Source organism: Trachurus trachurus (assembly GCF_905171665.1).
Source record: "Trachurus trachurus genome assembly, chromosome: 8".
NCBI classification, from domain to species: Eukaryota; Metazoa; Chordata; class Actinopteri; order Carangiformes; family Carangidae; genus Trachurus; species Trachurus trachurus.
The window spans coordinates 18,089,331-18,109,532 of record NC_139905.1 but is presented as its reverse complement, the minus strand read 5'-3'; the positions used below and the strand labels follow the sequence as shown (position 1 = coordinate 18,109,532).

The 20,202-nt window shown below is 44.2% G+C and overlaps 1 protein-coding gene across 8 annotated transcripts in view; it reads right to left on the bottom strand.

The window, feature by feature from the left end:
• Nucleotides 1-20,202, bottom strand: part of septin9a (septin 9a) — an 87,437-nt gene that overhangs the window by 56,475 nt on the left and 10,760 nt on the right. For 2 of the 8 annotated variants that reach the window (XM_083977791.1, XM_083977795.1), the window contains exon 3: nucleotides 191-952. In XM_083977791.1, the coding sequence (XP_083833917.1) occupies nucleotides 191-952 (762 nt within the window). The other 6 variants (XM_083977796.1, XM_083977797.1, XM_083977798.1 and 3 more) reach the window with 6 other exon arrangements.

Genomic DNA, 20,202 nt, shown 5'->3' with positions numbered 1-20,202 from the left:
GGCCATGTTGAAATCAGTTACAGCCAAATTACTAAAGACAGTCAAGTGGCACTTCAATCAAAAACAGACGGACTATATGGGAAAATGGTACCGGCTTGATAAGTTCACTTAAACAAACTCTTTCCCCTGAGAATCTACATCATATACACAAAATAGTTAGTAAAACATGCTGTATTTAGCAGCTACTCACTGTCGGTTGGTCGGGCTGTCGGGGCCTCTGTGACAGGCGACTGCACCCTCTCCACCCGGGGCTCGGCCAGGGAAGGCAGGGGGGCACTAGGGGCAGGAGGCGGGTGGTTGTTGTTGTTCTCCATTGCACTGTTAGTCACCACACCATCTGGCTGTCTGAAAACCGGCATCTCTGGCCTCCTGGAAGGCGCCCCCTCTGCTGGGCTGAGGATTGTAGACGGGGGCTCCGCTCTTCTCTGGGGGGGCTCGGGGATCCTAGAAACTGGGGCAGAGGACAGCTGTGCGTCCATCCTCCTGGGAGGGGCAGGGGGCTCATGGGGCCGAGTCATGCTCAGCTCTGCCCGCCTGTTTGTGGAGCTGGAGATGGAATTGGAGGAGCTGTCCAGGGCAGAGCTCCGACTGCTCAGGCTGACTTCAGGTCGTTTGAGGCCAAAGCGGGCGATCCCAGCACTGGGCGAGTTGTCAATTTGCTTGGAGGAGACCTCAATAGAGATTTCTGTGCGGCGGGATGATGCTGTGTCAGGGTTACGACCCCCTGATAACTCGATGCGCCTCATGCCAGTTTTCGGGGAGCGTGGATTGGAGGACTCAGAGGGGGAAGATCTGGAAGAGGAGTAGTCAGAGTTGCGAGAGCTCAGGTCGTAGCTCCGCTGGCTGGATGTGGAGGATGTGGATGAGCGGAGAGGGTTGGTGTTCCGACGGGACAGGGGTGAGGGGTGTGTGGATGTATCCGTGTCCTCCACCTCAAATGACCGCTTCAGCGCTAGAAAACAGAACATTTGTGGTTGGTCAAGATACAAAACAATCTCTTGAACTATCCAGACAAACATTATCAACAAAAGGGCCTGAGGCAGAGGTCATAGGCCACTGTCTTTATGGATGAAACAAAACGTGTAACACTTCATACAATCAGTGGTGCAGCAACCCAACCTGAATCAGCACCACAATGTTTAGGCTACATCTCATAGTTTCTTCAGAGACTTGGTGCAATTACAGTATTTTATCTTAATAAGGTAATGTTTGTTTGTTTCCTGCTTAGTTTAACAAAAATGACATTAAAAGTGAATTTCTTGCTCGTTCACAATGTGTTGAGTGCAGAAACACACAAACATCTGCAGATGAGAGGCAGACAGAGCCATAAAAGGCAGCAAACACATGCTACAAGGAAGACTCACAACTGACATGCAAACTTGACACAATGGGCATCACACGCAAGCACTTTGAGAACATTTACAAATGAGCCAGTGATATCTGCCGATAAGATTATCTTACACACTGTGACAGAGAGTGAACCGGCCAAAATAAATAAATAAATACGTAAATAAACCGCTGGGGAACAAGATAATCTCACCGGATTTAACACGCTTCACGTAGCGCGATAGCATGGCGTCTGAAATGACTATCCACTCAATGAGAGAGTATTCCTCTGTTTCCACCTGGTAGAGTTTAACTGTAGGCCTACTGTCAGGTAAGACCACACATCTGCCACTGACCGAAGAGGACGGCTCTGGTATATCGTCTGGCTTAATATTTGATGAAAATACACCGTTATTGTTGTGCTACTCCGTCCTCCACTACTCGATGTAGTCCAGTTAGCCGAACCTGGCGCACACCTGTTGACATGACGACGAGCAGTCTGGCCACGCCCCCTGAGTGCGTGGATTCTAAATTTCTGCACGTCATACACGTCATACAGCAGCTGAATGAAAAACGTGTAGGCCTACTTCTGCTTTGACCACATTTCTGTCCTTAATGTTTGGGTTTGTATGTGGATAGTGCAGTAAATGTCATACTAAAAAAAAACAAAAAAAAACCTCCATTTTAAAATATCTAATTTATATGTTTCCAGACTAACTAGCTCTTGCCATCCATAATAGCTGAATGCCAATAGTCCACCACCAGAGGTCCATGTCAAGTGAGCGTGACACCAAGCTCACCTCTGCTCTCAGCCCAGAGACCGGAGCAGCAACAAGTCCTGGAGCAACACGGCACCTGTCCCAGATAAACACCTGAGCCTGTGCAGGCTTCTGGCCTGCGTCAGGGCCGACGAGCCAAGCACCAGCATGGGAGAGGACCTCTCTTCCTGGAACTCTCTGTTTTCACATCCTTAATTTGTTTCAGCGGGTTCTGTGATGGGAGGCAGCTAACGATCCACAGTGTCCACTGAGTGTAATGTGAAACACTGATTCAACTGAGCATCTGTATCAGTAAGAACTTTTAACCCTTCCCCTGTAAAATTTACAGATTATTCAGTGCTTTAGGCTATGACATGTGCATGTTCAAAATACTGGCAGCAGCACTTGGCATCTTAAAGGAAGTACGTTTTCAATATCTTGGTTCTCTTTTGTGCTGAGTAAGATACCAAAAATAAAACCAGACTCACCGGCTGGTTATCTTTGCTCATCATAGAACCAGGAAACCAACTGCTAACTTGGCTCTGCATGATAATAAATAAATCCTCCTTCCTGCACCTTTAGAGCTCAGCAATTTGCATGTTAAACAAATAAGATGTTGTAATATCCTCAAAGGCTTACCGGATGGTTTGTCATGTCATCCATAAACTCTGTGGAATCACGTTATACTAAATTCTTGTGTGGTTACCGCATGTGGCAATTTTGGCACTCCTTCATTCCACCATTAAAAAAAAAGAGACAAAAATAAAAAAACAAAAAACATTGTGACTCAAATTCAGACTCACATATGCATGTAGTGTAGCCTACATCTCCACTGTCACAGATGATTTCAGCTGTCTCTGACAATAAGAACTTTGTGCTGCTAGAATGGAGTAATGTAATTTCATTTGAGGGAAAATCTGCCCTTGAAATTTTCTTGCAAAACAGTGATTTCAGTGTGTTCTGCTCTTATTTAAGAGTAAAACAGAGTCACAATGGAGTTATGTGTAAAATTCATTGGAAACAGGGGCTTGACGTATCTAAGAGTTGAGTGTCAGTACGGACAGGAAATGAAGCATAAATGCCTTCAGTGCACTGCTCATGAATGCGTGATGCTCAGCCTTTAATGGTAAGCCTGAGCAGTGAAAGTAAAGTCATATTCACAGTGCCACAGACCACTTGAAACTCTGTTTGACTGTGATTTTGATATAATGACCTGTTTGCCTAGAATTGTGTTAAATGTGCGGTGACACAAGAGCCCAACACAGCGAAGTCCTCACAGACACGTTGGAGACAGAGGCTCCGTCAGATGTGTTTCAGCCTCTCCGTGTAAGTGTGTGTGTGTTTAAACACAGCTGCAGAGTAAAGCAAACACAGGCAGGTCTGCCCATGGCTGGAGCCAAGGTCTCTGCTTCTGTTAACGTCACTACATGATTTAGATGTGTGTGTATGAATAGATGAGGAGATCACACATTAATATGTGTCCTTTTCTTCCCCTCTGGCACCGTTTTGCCTCCTGTCATGTCTCAGTGACTGCTTATGTGCCTATATGAATGCATACAATACCATATTTGTGTGTGTTACAGTGTGCGAGTGTGTATGCATGCACAGGTTTTTCTCAGTGTTTGTGTGTGCCATTTCAAGGACAAAACCATTTGATCCAAGTTTGCTGTACGCTGCTGCTGCTCTGTGGTGATAGCAGTGATCAAAGACCTTCCATCCAAGCTAAGATAATACTAATGAGCTCCAATGTGAACCAAATGTTAACCTTATAGTGCCCCCCTCTCTTCCCTTTTACCTCTCATTTCACCTGGAATTGAAATGAAAACCTGCTTTGAAGATTTCTGAACCGCATTCATCCTGGACTCAGTTCTAAACACGATAGTGTAAACTTGCCTGCAGGCCATACCACCAAATAAGGAAGACATTGCAGCCAAGCATGATGTTTTTCAACTAACACTCAGATGTCAGATATGGGATGAGTCCATGTAGTGTATTAAAACATAGTTAAACTGCCAGAAAATCACATGATGTTGCTGCTCTGTTCTCCAGTGTAGCATGTACTGCGTGAGCACCACATGGACATTCTCTATGCCTCTCTGAGCATGACAGTGGATGAGTCGGATGGGTCAACAACATGTGCTGACTTTTGTCTTCAGTTCTTGAGGGAAACTGTGAATCACTACAGTATATGCGGGGATTGTTTGTCAAACTGCAAATTTAATCAGACTGGCTTCCAAGAGCTACAGGCAACTGTCTCCAAACCGTGATTAAACGTCCCAATCAGGTAAAAGCTGAACTTCCACTACAGGGATCCTGTAGAGTTTCTGACCTCTAGTGGCACTATCAAGCAGCTGGCTTTAATTAGTGCCACCTGTTTGTCTTGTGTATACACAGGATCAGTGACACTGTATCCTGGATACAGTAAGTAACACTATGCAAAAATAGGCTACAATTTAGTTTGTTTTTCAGAAAACACCTCAGGGCACATGAAATATGCAGATCTGAGTAGGCAGCCAGGTTGTAACCTTTAGATTTCCCATGAAGGCAAACCTTGAATTTTGTAAATATTTCTCTATAGTTGAGTTTTCATTGTCATTTTTGAGAACACCATTCCTCTAGGTTCATATTGTCTTCGCTCACACAATGGACCCACATGTACGTGATACAGTTTGATTGTTTATAATTTCTATCATGGCACAGTCATCTGCCTGCATGCATGCCCACAGCCGTGTCAGAGGTTTATTATGTCGCAAACTCAATATATTTTATACTGTCAATTGAAAGCACTCAACTGGCGAAATAGTGGCTGTTATTGTCCAGGAAATGCATTGAATTTGTCACTGACTTCTGTGCTAACCACAAAAACCATGTCCACGAGACAAAAGTTAGTTATGTTGGAATTTGAATTATTTGTGAGTAATAGAGTAAGAAGCATCAACTGTGAGCTGTAAACTGCTAGCTGCAGGTGAAACGCTGCACACCTTCAACTCTATGTGAGTCAAATTCAACATGTTGAGTGCTAATAACTAAAGTCACTCTCCCTCTTCTCTCTGTGAAAAAATGATTCTGCAGTTTACCACAGTAGCCCAAATAAGATCTGCATGTCAAAATGTGCTTTGGACCAGCTGGCATAAGAGCATCTGGCCCTCAAATAGTCTCAAAGCCCAACTCTCTCTTTCCTGGAGGTGTATGTTACAGTTGTCAAACACACTTTCCATTCCCTGCAGAGACAAAAAACACTTTCTACTCAATGTACAAAAGAAAATCTTTCATCACGGCCTAGTTGTTTTTAGCCGTATAGCGTGGAGCCTGTTGATAACTCTGGGGTCTTGCCTGAAGTTGGCATGGGCGCAGGGTTCGCTCCACGTGGAGAAAAACAGCAAGGAGCACCTTTAAAGCTTAACAAAGACCTGCTGTGTCCGCTCTACCTCAGAGTGACCCTTGGTGCTTCTCAGCAGCGCCGATGCTGCTGGCGTCATTAACAGGAAACCTGTGCTAGCTGGTGACCACAGCAGCCTGATAATGTTGATAAGGATGGAGACTCCTGAGCACAGTTATCATCAGCATCTGCCGGAGGATGCTTCCTATTGCTGATACACAAGTCAGTGAGTGTACCTAGAGGCCTTTTGTCTCTAAGCTGAGACTTAATGGTTAAAATCATTTGCACATTAACGCCATACAGCTGTTCTCTGAGAACCCGAAATAGTTCCACCAGTGGTCCTTAATAACACACTTTCAGTGCATTACGTGTTACTGAGCACCAACTGACTTAACAGTCCCTGAAAAAATCCAAAGCCACAGCTAAGTGGCAGTTAGCTTATAATAATAGTATTCGTTTTGAAAAGGCATTTAGGTTCTTACCATGATCCCTCATCAAATTTCTCACTGTCACCATTAAAGAGTTTTGTCCTCCAAAACAAAAGAGACAGTCAGCATGGGAGCAACCTGATTGTAAACCTGAATGACCAAAAGAATAATTTGTGAGAAATGAATACACCAGACAAACCAGTATAAGCTCTGCACTGGGATCAGGAAGCTGCTCTTTATTTTTCATTGCTTTCCATATCTGGTGGTGGAATTTGGCTTTATCTCGTAACTGACTGTGAAAACTCTGTTACAGTGAATGGTTGGTGAGTGCCATGCAGCCCGGGCCCCATGCACATCTGTAAAAAGAGGCCAGACTGTGCTCAGATCCACTCCTTCATTGCCTACCCCGACATTTTCACCCACCACAGAAATCTGCTCCTGTGGAATTTCCTCCTCCACTGGACGAGCAAATGCCCTTCACATGCAGCTCAGAGATAGAGAGAGGGAGCTGAGAGAGAGGAGCCTGGTAGCAGTCACAACTCGTTGGTGCTATTACTTCAACAGGAATCATTATAATCCAGGTTTCAAGTCTACCTTTGGGTCATTATATGACTTCTTGCACGCTGTCTGCAGTCACTCATTCATAAACTGTAGATGTTTTTTAATGTGAGAAGGAGACACAGGGGGCTGTTTGCAAGAAAAAAGAGAAAACAGACCTCTTTCAAGGAGAAGTACAGAATGATGCTGTATGAAAGAGCGTGTGTGTGTGTGTGTGTGTGTGTGTGTGTGTGTGTGTGTGTGTGTGTGTGTGTGTGTGTGTGTGTGTGTGTGTGTGTGTGTGTGTGTGTGTGTGTGTGTGTGTGTGTGTGTGTGTGTGTGTTCGCTCTGCGCAGCGGAAAGGCCCAGTGGCTCGGTCAATGATCTGTGTGTTTACGAGGCAAAGGTCACAGCTGAGGTCATCAGCCTCATGGGCAAGAAAATCCTGTCTTCTGTCTCTCTCAGCCTCTCACAGGCGTCATCAGCTAAAAACATGACAGAGTGAATCACACTCAGTATTCAACAATGGTGACGTGGCAGATACACTCACTCTTTTATATGAAAAACCTGCTGTTCCTGCTGCCATTGACAAATTCTACTCTATAGATTACATGTGGGACGTTGCACAAATTAGTGTCACGTCCAATGATAAAATGATCCATATTTTCTGCATTGCTTTAAACCGAGCACCAAATACCTAGAGAGTACAGACAATTCAGCCACAGGAAGTTTTCTACAAACAAAATATGACAAAATAAGTCTTATATGACACTATGGGCGTCGTATTGTCTCTCATATGTTGTCCAAGAGAACACCATAACCTGACAAATAATTTATTATCTAGTTGTATCACAAAATTAAACCCAACAGTAACTATTTCTGAACTGTGTGGATAAAGGATAATGCTAAAACCTAATGGTGTATTTCAAGAGTCAATTATGTGAAAACATAACAATGTCCATCTAAAGTTTGCTAACTGTAGCCACCATAAGCTAGTAAGCTACAGGTCATACAGGACCGAGTAAGACTGTGGCAGAAAAAAATGATGTTATAAGGAGAGGTCTGGTTGCTTCTCAACTTAACTATCTTAATTCTTCCTTTAAATATTAGCTATCACAGTCACCTAATGCACAAATGTACAGTGAAAGATGTAACTTATTTGACTTTGATGCAACATATCAAAAAAATATAGTAGCCTCTCAATAGTGCCTGAATTCCCCTGACTGCAGCATACTGTGCCTTTTTAAAACCATGATGTACATAGTTCAAATCGAATTTATTGATTTTAAATGTGCCATTTAAAAAAAAAAGGCTCATGACTGAGCTGCTCAGTTACAGTGGGGTGAGTACTTTTCCACCCTTAATTTCTATCTCGTGGTGGGCTGTTGTAGGCTTGGCTGAGCTATACATCATGGTGCATGGTGGTGACACAAAGGTATTACCACACACTCAGCCCAACCAGGGGCAGCACACACCATTGACAATCACAACAGTAGCCCATTATGCTGGTCTTACACATGAGCGAGGGACGTCTAAAGAGCATGACTCTGAGCCACATGGTCGAAGCGCACTCCCTCGCCCCTGATGCCTCTCTTTTCTGAACGGCACTTATCTTTCTGCTCTGTTGCACAGTGTAAGCAAGCGGCCTAAAGACTAAAAGACAGGGGGAGAGGAAGAGAGGCAGGCCGAGAGATTCACCATACATACCACAAGCAAACTGGTGTTGACAGAGAAGCAGCTCCGGACAAGTGTGGATGCGTTCCTAATGGCTATGTGTTTGTGAGAGACAGGAGACAGACAGTCAGATAGACAGACATGGTTGAGGGAGGGGGGGGGGGAGAGAGGTGTCAGTCTGTCAGCCCCTCCATCCCCCCCAACCCTCCTTGCAGCCACCAGCAGGCAGGCCAAGGGGAGAGGGGCCTGAGGATGGACGAGCTGCTGAGAGAGGGAAAAGGGGGAAGCACAGCCGGAGGACGAGGACGTGGAGGAGGAGGAAGAGGAGTGGGAGGAGAGGGATGACAGGGGGAATCTGTGGGCCAGGGGGAGAGAGATGAAAAGGAAGAGATGAAGAAGGAACAGAGGAGGAGGAGGAGGGGAGGGGGGAGGCAGGCCAGGTGTTCCCCTCACAGCTGTACTGGTCAGTTGCTGTCTCCATGAGAGCTCAGTGTACACAACACAAGCCGACTCGGATGGACGTGTTACGATGGAGGCTCCTCCAAAAAAATAAAATAAAAGGCTGAATCCGATGGACACAGTTTCTCCTTTTGACACATGCGCCCACATCTTAGACTCACCCATAACAAACACACACCCATGAGTCTCAACAAACAAAAAGTTAAAGAGCCTTAAAAAAGTTATACACTCTTCCCCTTCGCAAACACCACAGCTCACCACAGACATCAACATCAACACTCTGTTTTTCCAGATCTCCTCCGCTCCAATCAAACATATGGAAACTATCTACAGTGTCCTCATGGCAGGGTTAAAGAGTGCCTCGCTGCACATAGTGACAAGAGGAAAGAAAAGCAGTGGAGCAGCAGCAGAGAGAGAGAGAGAGAGAGAGAGACTAACCTTCAAAGTCTGATATGATCCCTTCCAAGTGAGCGTTGACAGTGGAATCAGACATTTTGGGGAGCAAGTGTGTATGTGCGTGTGTGTATAATGCGAGAGAAGAGGGAGCAGGGTTCCCTTTCCCAAGCAAGGAAAAGTCTTCCTGAGGTGCAGTCCCGCTTTTAAACAAATCCCAAATTAGGAGCCCGTGCAGGAGAGAGGAGGGGAGGGAGAGAAAAAAAAAGTTGCTCAGCTCACTGATCCAAACCCGCTCCCTATCTCTCCTCTCTTCCTTAAGGCAGCAACTTATTTTTCTCTTCTCCTCCTTCTCAACTTCCAGAGCTTGGAATGAGCGAGCGATGACAACCCCCCACTCCCTCCTCTCTTCTCCCTCTCTCCCTTCCCTTCAGCTCGCTGCAACCCCCCCTTCCCTCCATACCTCCCTCCCCTTCTGCAGCCGTCCTCTCAGACTGGCTCCTTTGAAAGCTCTCATTTTTGACTGGCTTGGTCAAATTATATGCACACTAACATTCAAACACGCTTCCTGTTGGCTTGATCACATGGTTAACACATTCTGGGAATCTGATGAAACGCTCTGTAAAAGTCATTACAAAGACATATTCTCCACTGAATACGCCAACATCAGCATCCTATAAGCGCATACCTCAGTGTGCACGCTTATAGCCGCATGGACGTGTATACATTCGATCTTATCTCACAGTAGATGGAGTGAAAAGTTGAAATTGATAGAAAAATAAATGCGGACTGGAAACAGAATCAAACTATGGACTAATATGGTCAGGACGAGCTCACACAGGCAGTTAGTAGATCATCTGACATGCTCAGTCGCTCTGGAGGCAGACATCAATAAATAAGTAGCCTAATGACTTAATGACCATGTGAATGAGACCCTGTGTATGGGGGCGGAGGGGGGGAGTGTTGACAGGGGCGTTGGTCAGCGTGTGTGTGTGTGTGTGTGTGTGTGTGTGTGTGTGTGTGTGTGTGTGTGAGAGAGAGAGAGAGAGGTGTGTGTGTGTGTGTGTGTGTGTGTGTGTGTGTGTGTGTGTGTGTGTGTGTGTGTGTGTGTGTGTGTGAGAGAGAGAGGTGTGTGTGTGTGTGTGTTTGGGAGGAAGAGGAAAGATGTGCAAGTTGGGGGATGTCTGGATCAATGTGAATGTGTGTATAGCCCAGTGAATTCATGTCACCATGGTAACGTGATTATGCACAGTTGAGCATATTCACAGCAACTTCATTGAAAAATAAAAGTGAAAAGTCACTTTGATTCTCCTCCTGTGCGAAAATTGGAATTAGCCAGTGAGATGTTTCTGTGAGAGAAATGAAGTATATTCAGACTTTATCAGCTCCAGGCCAATAGATAACCACTGCAACCGGCCTCTGCACCAAAATGAACCATTTATTAGTGACTAGACAATAAGGACCAGTGTGTGTGTGTGTGTGTGTGTTCTTCTCATAAGGCTCATAACTCTCTTTTCAAACTGCAAAGATATACTGCTTTAAAAATAAAGGGAGCACAGAGAGAGGACGCCGCACGAGGCAAAAATCAGAAGACAAATGAAATAAAAATGTGTTTGGATAGATGATAGAACATAGAGAGATATGGAAAAAAATTTGTGTTTAAGCTCAGATAAATCATTGAGGCTAAAAAGTGACAGAAGAATTCTTCAATAGCTGTTATCCTGAGAGTGATTTATCAGAAAATGTTTGGGACTGAAACCTTGCATGTCTGGCAAACTCACTGCCAAATTTGCTGCTTACATTGGAATCAAAGCTGGCGTTTTCTGTTGATTTAGGCATGTTTACCGATCATAAACACAGATGTGTGCGGGTGCACACACACAGACACACATGCACAAAGCCACATATTTCAAAACAAATATGGGGCTTTACTGTACCAAAACCTGCAGTCTGAGATTAATCTTACACCACATTTCCACGCCATTGAACCATGTAAAGTATGAAACCCAAAATATGTGTGAGAAAACACTTGAATCGTCAACAGCTATTCTGGGTTAACATAAGCACTGTGTGTGGAATTTTTAAAGGCCAGCACAGGTGCCTGGGATGCCATAAGGTAAACATAAACGCTTGACATTATTGTTTGTTACTGTTTGTTAGCTGTAGGGTGAGTGCATATATCAGTGTCCAAACAAAGAGTTGAGCTTTAATAACTCCCTCAAAAGATCTTCCAATTCATCCAGATACACATGCATCTATATTGAAGTATGAACCCTACAATGTCTGACATTGTCAGTTCCTCCAGCAGAGGTCAGCATTGTACCTATAAATAAAGCCTGTTGGCATGAGCAACAGTGATAGTGGTTGCAGTGTCACTAAGGTACAGTAATCTGATCCTGAGACAGATAAAGATGGCGACATGGTGAGAATCCCGCTCTGGACACACCCGCGCCCCAACACAGTGTCCTGCCCAACACATGTGTCAGATTCCACTAGTCCCTGGCATGCATGCATGCACACACACACACACACACACACACACACACACACACACACACACACACACACACACACACACACACACACACACACACACACACACACACACACACACACACACACACACACACACACACACACACACACACACACACACATAACTAAATGCAACAACAAAAAACAAAACAAAACAACAGTGCACAGCAGATGCATGCAAAAATAAGAACATGCATGTACTGAGGCAAGCAGCACATGCATGCACTCAGCCCAGCACCCAACCATTTCCCTGAAACACACACGCGCACACAAAGAAAAACACACTTCCTTCCACTGCATATCCTTACAAGCCCCAGCAAGCCCAGACAGTGCTAATCCAATCTGCTGTAACAACTGTCACACTGGGAGAAGAAGACTAGGACGTTTTTTCCCTTATCTCTAAAGAGCTTCATTCATATGGTTGGGCTTAAGTAATGACATTCAGTATATTAGTTATAGGATCTTTTAGTTATGTATAGAGCTATCAGTAAACATATATATTAATCATTGAAGACGAACAGATGCTCGACTATACATGTACTTCAAAATTAGTTCTGACAATAATGTATAATAGTGGTATAATACTGATATCAAACACCCATCACATGCAGATAATTGATCTGCTGTGGCCCCACAACTCCTTTAAATTAATGTATTGTAATGTATTTGAATAGGCAGCTGCTGGTGTTATGTTGCACTGCAACGTACAGATGAAGAGAGACAGAGACAGCCGCCTGCTGCTTAAAGAAACACAGATCACTACCACACTAATGTGGGACCTTCCCTCCTAAGACCTGAAATATGAGAGAAGCTGAGTGGGAGGAGACGAAGATAACTTCTATAAACAGATGCCAAACCGGCGTGGCAGTTGCTAGGGCAATGCCAGGGCAACGGCGGGTTGCGAATGTCAGCGGTCGACCACCAGAAGCACAAACTTGTGCATGCACACACGCACACACAATGGCACCATTAGACCCACATGCCCCGACGCCAGCCTGCACCCTCCCCAGCAGGCCAGCCCGCGCCAGTGGACACAGATCCTGAGATCTCTGTAATCTGGGATGCAGCTCCAAGAAATAAAATGTTTCCCCTGTAACCCACTCCAGGCAAAGAGATGCATGGATACACCTGGACTGTGTTATTCGTGGCAACATCTGTAACTCTAACTTACAGTATAATACCTGAGAAAAAGGTGAACATAAATAATAATATTAAGGTTGATTTACCACAAGTCATCAATGTTCTTGAGGATTTAATTCAGTTTTCACTTCCAGATAAGAAGCAGATGTCAGAAAAAAAACAATATAGAAAACTTTATTATGTTATGCACCTCTAGCATAACAAATGCCAAGTTTATGACGTTTTCATGAGGTGAATTACAAGACTGAAAAGATGCAATCTTACGAGATAATACAGTATGTCATTTTCAAATAAGTTTAACAACATCACATCTGTTGAAAATTGTGTGTTACAGGAAATGAAACTGTGACAATATGCCAGTTTTGTATCATCATCGATGATCAGTCTTTCTTTCCAGGTCATGTCAGGTTTAGACTGTCATTGTTATTTAAAGATTATCAGTTCCAGCTACAGAGGAAACCCCAGCTTCCTGCTGAGTTCATCCTAAAACAACAAAAGCCTTGTTGGCTGCAATGCAGACAATTCACCAATGAGTCAGGCTGTATCAAACAAGCCATCTGGAAGAGGTAAAAACGTGTGTGCGTTGTGCACTGGCAAATGTGTGTAATGCTTGCATTGATTGCGTGTGTTCGTGTCTTCACAAGTGTATTTTGGATGTGACTCGCTGGTTACCGCAGCTCTGTTTACATGGCAACCCCCACAATAAGCAGCTCTACCTGCACAGCTCAGGACCTCAGAGAGGAGAGATGGATGGACTAGACGAGAAAGAGAGGGGGGAAGGTGGGGAAAGAAAGACTGACAGAAAGTGATGCAAAGTGACACTGGACTCCTGTGGCTCTAATGAAAACAAGGAAGCAGGAAACTTTCTCTCAGCTGCATGTGAGAGGAAAAGAAAGAAACAGAAAGAGAGAGCAGCGTTAGCATGACTAATGAAATCAGCGGCACTGGTAGTGTAAACATCATCCGAAAAATGGCCGGCTTTCACTACAGTACAGTAGCCTACTGTGCTTTCAGCTCAATGTGGGAATGAATGGCAAAGTAAAGCACTGCAGTGGTGATGATCTCTGACAGTCCAGTAGGTTGGTAAAAGTTTTCAAACAAAAAAGAAGTGAACATCTGCACAAGGTGATGAAAATGTGAGTATTGTTACTAACAATTAACACAACCCTCTTGCAAGAGTGTATTATTTGGCAAACTGTAAATATTAAAGAGCTGGTGTTCACAATATTGCAGACACCACCACGCGCACACACACACAATGCCCCCTCATGTGGCCCCAGAGTGCACATGGTGAAGGAGCTTCCTGCTAAAGTATATGCACAGCTGTAGTGACAACAGCTGCCCTAAACCAAATGTTAAACAGCAGCACCAGGCCAGGCTCTGCTAAATTTAATCAAATACAGCACCTGTTGGAAATATGGCTCCACTGCACACTGTACACACACACACACACACACACACACACACACACATACACATTCAAGCATACCCTGTCAATTGCTTTAGCTCGGTGGTTTGTTTTGCAGTGAACGCTGGCTGTACGTGTGAGTGAGTGTATCTGCTGTCTGCACACATGCTACTGCCTGCAAGTGTGTGTTCCCTCATGCATGGGGTGGGATGGCTCGGTAAATAGAGAGAGCAGCTGTCCTCCATCAGAGATGACTCTCAATAGGCCTCTCTCTCTCTCTCTGTCTCTCTCTTCATCCCGCCTCCACCCTCTGCTCCCTCTCTGCTGGGTAATAACACTGTTTAGTGCGTCAACAAGCCAGCATTGATCGCCATCCTTGTTGTTCCCCCTCGCACATGCATATTGTTCTGCTCAGCCGCACTGCCATAGCAACTCAGCCCACAGCACCAATGGTGTTTCACCAGGAAGGAACACACAAGTGCCATTTCCTTCGACAATATGTCTCTACTTAAATTTGCGTCAAAAGGCGATAACACGAGAAATAACAAAACAACACTTGTTGCCTCGGGTTTCTGTGACTTCACCACCTCACAAGTGAGAGAGGTAAACAGTATTTTTGAAAGACTAAACTCAGCACCTCCACCTGGTGGGAGAAGCCAATATTACACTTTCAGCTCAAACTCAAAATATCTCTCAGTGAAATTAATGGAAGAAGCTGGTTTTCAATGGAGACCAGCTGAGATAAAGGAGGCCAGTCCATAAGTCATGAGTCTGATATTTCAGTCGGGGCTGACTGTGGCTGTGTGTCACATAGACATTCAACAAACATCATCAGCTGACCTGGCTGTGACTGGAATGAATGGGACACGTCAGCCCCTTTACAGTCCATTCACAGCCTCTGTGTGGCTGACGGACGGTTTCCGTTGAGAGCATCATCACTGTTGATTCATGTGGGAAGAAAACACAGGAAACAAAGAGAGTCTTGCGAATCAGCATCAACACCAGAGTGGGAGGAACATTAGCGAGAAGTGAATTGAATTGATTTGGCCTACAGTAAGGTAGAGGAGAGGAGCTCATCTCTCAACATGTGAACGGGTGGGATTCAATACTTATAGCCATAAAATGTGCACATATACACATGCACACACAAATGCATTACACAGCAAAGTATGAACACACGGTTTTCTCCAGTGAACATTCACACAAAGTATGTCCTGCTGAAGCCATTACAGCTCCCTGGAGGAAGCACCTGGAGACAAGGGGCCACAATAAGAGAGAGAGAGAAGGTGCGGCCTCCATCACACATGTACACAAACACACACACTTGTCAGTGATCTCACTTCCATTCATATTTCACACAGTCAAGGTGCTACGAGCTATTATACTGTAGGTCTCAAACACAACAACCACATAGACACTTACTGTACACACCAACACGTCACGTACACACAAACACATGCACACAAACACATGCACATGCTGCAGCCACTTCACCACTTCCACTCCAAATTGGCATTTTTTTTTCATTCCAATGAACTTCTTTTTTAACAACACTCACACTAACGCTCATAAAAATACCATTTAGAGGCAGACAGCATTGCCTCACTGATGACTTTAGCATAATGTACGACACACACACGCAGAGTCACACTCACACAGAGACAAACTCTTATCAGTTCAATATGCATGCTGTTCACAGCATCCGACAGGGGAAAATAGCATCAGAGGGAGAGTTTGGAAAAAGTGAGGATTTTTATTTTCAGAGTCGGCCTTACTTTGCCAGTGGACTGAGGCAGGGCTTTCTCTGTCCTGTTAGCTAAAGGAGGGACTGACTGATGGCCGAAGCAGGATCAGAGCCACAAGGGACAAGAGTAGTACTGTTCAAACAGAGCTCTTTCCTGTTTTCACACCAAAGAAGAATGGGAGAATGCAGATGGAGAGAAAAAAGAGAGAGAAATGTCTAAGAAATAAGCACTGTTTCTGTGTCACTTCACCGCAACATCAACTAGAAGGTTTCTTTTCCTACAATAGATGCCCTATTTTTATAGCAAACATTAAACATGGGGAAAGACAGGCGGACACAGACAGGAATGGGAAAGAGCACGGTGACTGAGCAACAACCTGTAAAGACAAAAACATTTAACTGGAAACAATGGGGACAGAAGGGGAGTGGAGATGGTGGGCACAAACAGAGACAGAAAAAAAACCCTGCAAACATTACAGGCACAGGACAGATAAAGACAGATAAACCAAAACAGGTCCAACTAAGCTGCTGTACAAACCCTGCAGAGCTCCCAGCTCCCAGCTCCAAACCCCAAAGAAAACATGCAGTCAGCAAACAGGACAGAATGAGAGAGTGGAAAATACCATAGAGGGGAAAATAGAGGCAGGCTCTTACAGAAAAGACACTCGATCACAGTGAAATAGCTGATTGAAGAACCTTAAGCTACACTTGGTTTTTCCATTCAGGAGAGACGCTCGTCCTCATGGGCTGAGAGTTTCCGGAGAGTTTGTCTTACCTGAGAATTTGTCCCCCTCCATATCCAGATCACTCCCTCCACAGCCACATGTAGTGTCTGCACTTTGGCTCCACACTCTCTCTCCCCTCTCTCTCTGTCCGTCTCTCTCCCTCTCTCTCTCTCTCTCTCTCTGTCTTTTTTTGGACTTCCCTTTCTCTCGTCCCTTCTCTCCCTCTCCCTCTGTTCCTCTTCCTCCTCTTCTTACTCTCTCTTTCCTTCTGGGCTCTCTGCTCTCCCTCCCTCTCCTCAGTTTGATTCCTTCAGTGTGTCTTGCTAATGAATTCGGAATTACGACATCCCCATGTGCTGATCATATGTTGCGTTCGCCTCGCTTTCTCTTTTACCCCACTTTTCTCTCTCCTACCCTTTTCTTTCTTCAGAGCAGACCAAAAGACTGAAGCAGCATTGTGTCTTGAAAATAGAAACCATTAGCTCCACCATGTGACATGGACGGACTAAAATAACCCGCTGGACTTGCAAACGCCTCTGCCAGCTTACTTACTTTATAATGTTGCCTGAGTGCGTGCACTGTGGCCTTGATTCATTCGATAACAAGTGATACTTGTCGAGCTGGTGTGAAAGACATTCCCTTAGATGCTTCCAGACTTCCTCATGATGAATCAGATACAGCTCAGTCTTTGTGAAACGTGTGAAAGGACGATAGCCTGGTGAAATAATACTGACACGCAAACACAATACAGGACGGAAGCAAGGGAGGAATTTTATCAAAACATACTTCCCCAAAGCGTTTTCAAGGGCCGTCCATTAGTAGCGGAGAGATGACGTTTTTCTGCCTGTGTTACTAGTGAGGAGGGGAATAAAACTGTAGACAGAGAGTGATATAAAACCAGAGTGTGTTATAAAGATTAGTGAAATCCCCGCCTCTCTCTCTCTCTCTCTCTCTCTCTCTCTCACTATCTAAATTGCGATTGTGTCTAGAGCAGTCTCCGTGTTCAGGAAACTCAGTTGACCTCTGAACTCCGGCACGTCTCTCACACTGCGCCGGGGGGTCAGAGGTCACATGGCAAGCGTCTGAGCTGTGATAGAGAGATCAAACACACTCAGACATGTCAGTCTGGTGTCTTGTGCAACACACACACGGCTACAGTGACCTCGTCTATTGCATGTTGACTTTCGTCTGTTGTATTCATGTTAGTATTTCATGTGTGTTGTGTGTCTGTTCTCATTTTTCACTCATCACTAATTCTTTAATCAAAGACAGATGATTCAATGGGTGATGAAATAATGAAAGTTTGCTCTTTGGCGGCACCAAATGGTCAAAACATGCAACTCTGATGGTCTGAAAGATGACATACTGACATACTAAGTTCAAGAGCAGACAGTTTAGAAACGTAGCAGTGGGTGCAGGGAAAGATCAACATTCAGCTGTGGAGAAAGTTCAGGTTTAATTAGGTTACAGTCTTAGATAAGTAATTTTAACAATGAAAATAGGGTTCAGCATTTAGTTTAGTTTAGTTTTGCTTTTCAACTCGATGAAATTAAATGTTGTGAGATGATGTGAAAGAAATTACAATTTATTAGAAATTACGACTTGAGTCCTTTAAAGCCGATTGAACAATTATAATAATGATGTTATTTCACATTGTAGAGATACACCCCTCACACAGTATACTGTACTAATTATCTGTACCATTCTGTGTGTGTATGCGTCCATGTATGCATATGACCAATAGAGTAGGATCTGCTGACTCTCAGATGGGAATTAACCACACACAAATTAACAATAGACACAGTGTTGGATAGACATGTGTGTGTTTGTGTGTGTATGCATGAGTTGAGGTTACAGTAAAGCATCCTCCCAAACAGCCGCCTGCCGGCTCGTGAATCTGCCCTGTTGGCAGATGTTTTGTATGGGACATCTCTCTCTCTCTCTCTCTCTCTCTCTCTCTCTCTCTCTCTCTCTCTCTCTCTCTCTCTCTCTCTCTCTCTCTCTCTGTTTCAAAGACACATACACACACACACAGACACACACATGCCCTGTGGCGACTGCATCAACGTCAGGGAGGTCTGCTGACAAGCAGGGCCCTATCCTCAGCGCTAAGTGCTTCCCCCTAGACCAGTGTGTGTACGCACTTAAGCATATCCGCATGTGTGTGTTTTAAGTCTGTCTGTATATGAAGGTGTATCTTCACAAGCCTTTGCATGTGTGTCACTATGGTTTAAAGATAGTAAAACACAGAAGCTCAGGAGCCCACAGGGCTGTGACACTGTACACACCAAATACTTGACAACTTCTGAAAAAGTTTAACTGATGAATCAACCTGTGAATCGTCATTTGAGAGTGTTCGGGGACAGTGTAACATATGTTGTATGAATAGGGTCTGATGTGTGCTCTTATAATTTTCTCCAGATGTTTTGGCAAATCCAGGAGATGCTTCACTTCCAGGTTAAATCAAATGAGGTCACTGCACTTCCAACTGCTCGGAAAGATAAACAACCAGAGAGCAGCACTGAACACACTGTGCAAAGCTCAAATGTGAAAACAAAATCTCACAAAGTCACTGATTGCACTCATGTTGCTGTGATGTGTTCACTGTCAGCTGTGGGATGAATACACATACTGGGGGCTGTTTGACAAAAGAGACCTAAAAGCACTAATTATATTCAAAATGGTGCAAATGTTTCGTTTCACAGCAATCGTGATCTACAAAAAGTCCTATAGTCCTCTTGCTTGCTCATGCATTCAGTAAAAGGTGTCAAAGTAAACAGGAAAAGAAACCAATCTTAACACACCGCCTCTAATGATGAGTTTGTGCCTTCACACGCAGTCTACATGCCAAAACTGTATATGCATGTGTGTGCGTGTGTCGTCAGTCCCCCCTCCTTCCTCGCTACTCTCTTTGTGCTGATGCTGCAGACGGCGTTGGTTCTTCCCACTGGGAGAAGATGCTTCAGTGGTGAGCCACAGCTTCAGCCTGTTTGCCAATGCTGTGTGTTAGTAGCACACACACATACACACTCTGTCTCACACATGCACAGAAACACGAATGCCCACGTTTCCAATCCAAATTGTTAAAAACGCACATTGAAAAAAAAAAAACAGATGGGAAACATCAGAAAAATGTGATTTTAAAAAGTATTGCAAACACTGCAAAAAATGTTTTCAGGCTTGGCTGACGTGATACTTATGGAGATGGTTTCCATTGCCACACATGCATTCACTTCTTAAATCAAGATAGTACATAAAAAATGTCCCAAGAGCTATTAATGAATAAATACTTAAATGTTGAATAGAGTGCTGCAGGACTGAGTCTTAAAAATTTAGCACATTAGACCCAAAACCCACAGAACCAATATGCATGTTTTGAATGGGCTTTGGGTTAGATGGCTGTTTTATTTCACAATATAAAGTACGTCAGTAAATACCCACGTCATTTCTTCAAGCTTTTTGGCTGGTTGCTAATGAGGTTAAATGTTATCAAACTGAACACAAAACCTGCTACTCCTCCCTTTCAGCCTCATATCAGGGTGGCAGAAGAGCCAAAGCTTGTCTTTGTCATTGCATAAGTTAAATCTTGTTAGTACTTCATATCATTGTCTTAGCATTGGGACGTGGTTTGAAGATACAAAGTCATTTTCCACTTTCCTTTAATGAATTTTGGGGAACTTTGTACACATTCACAAA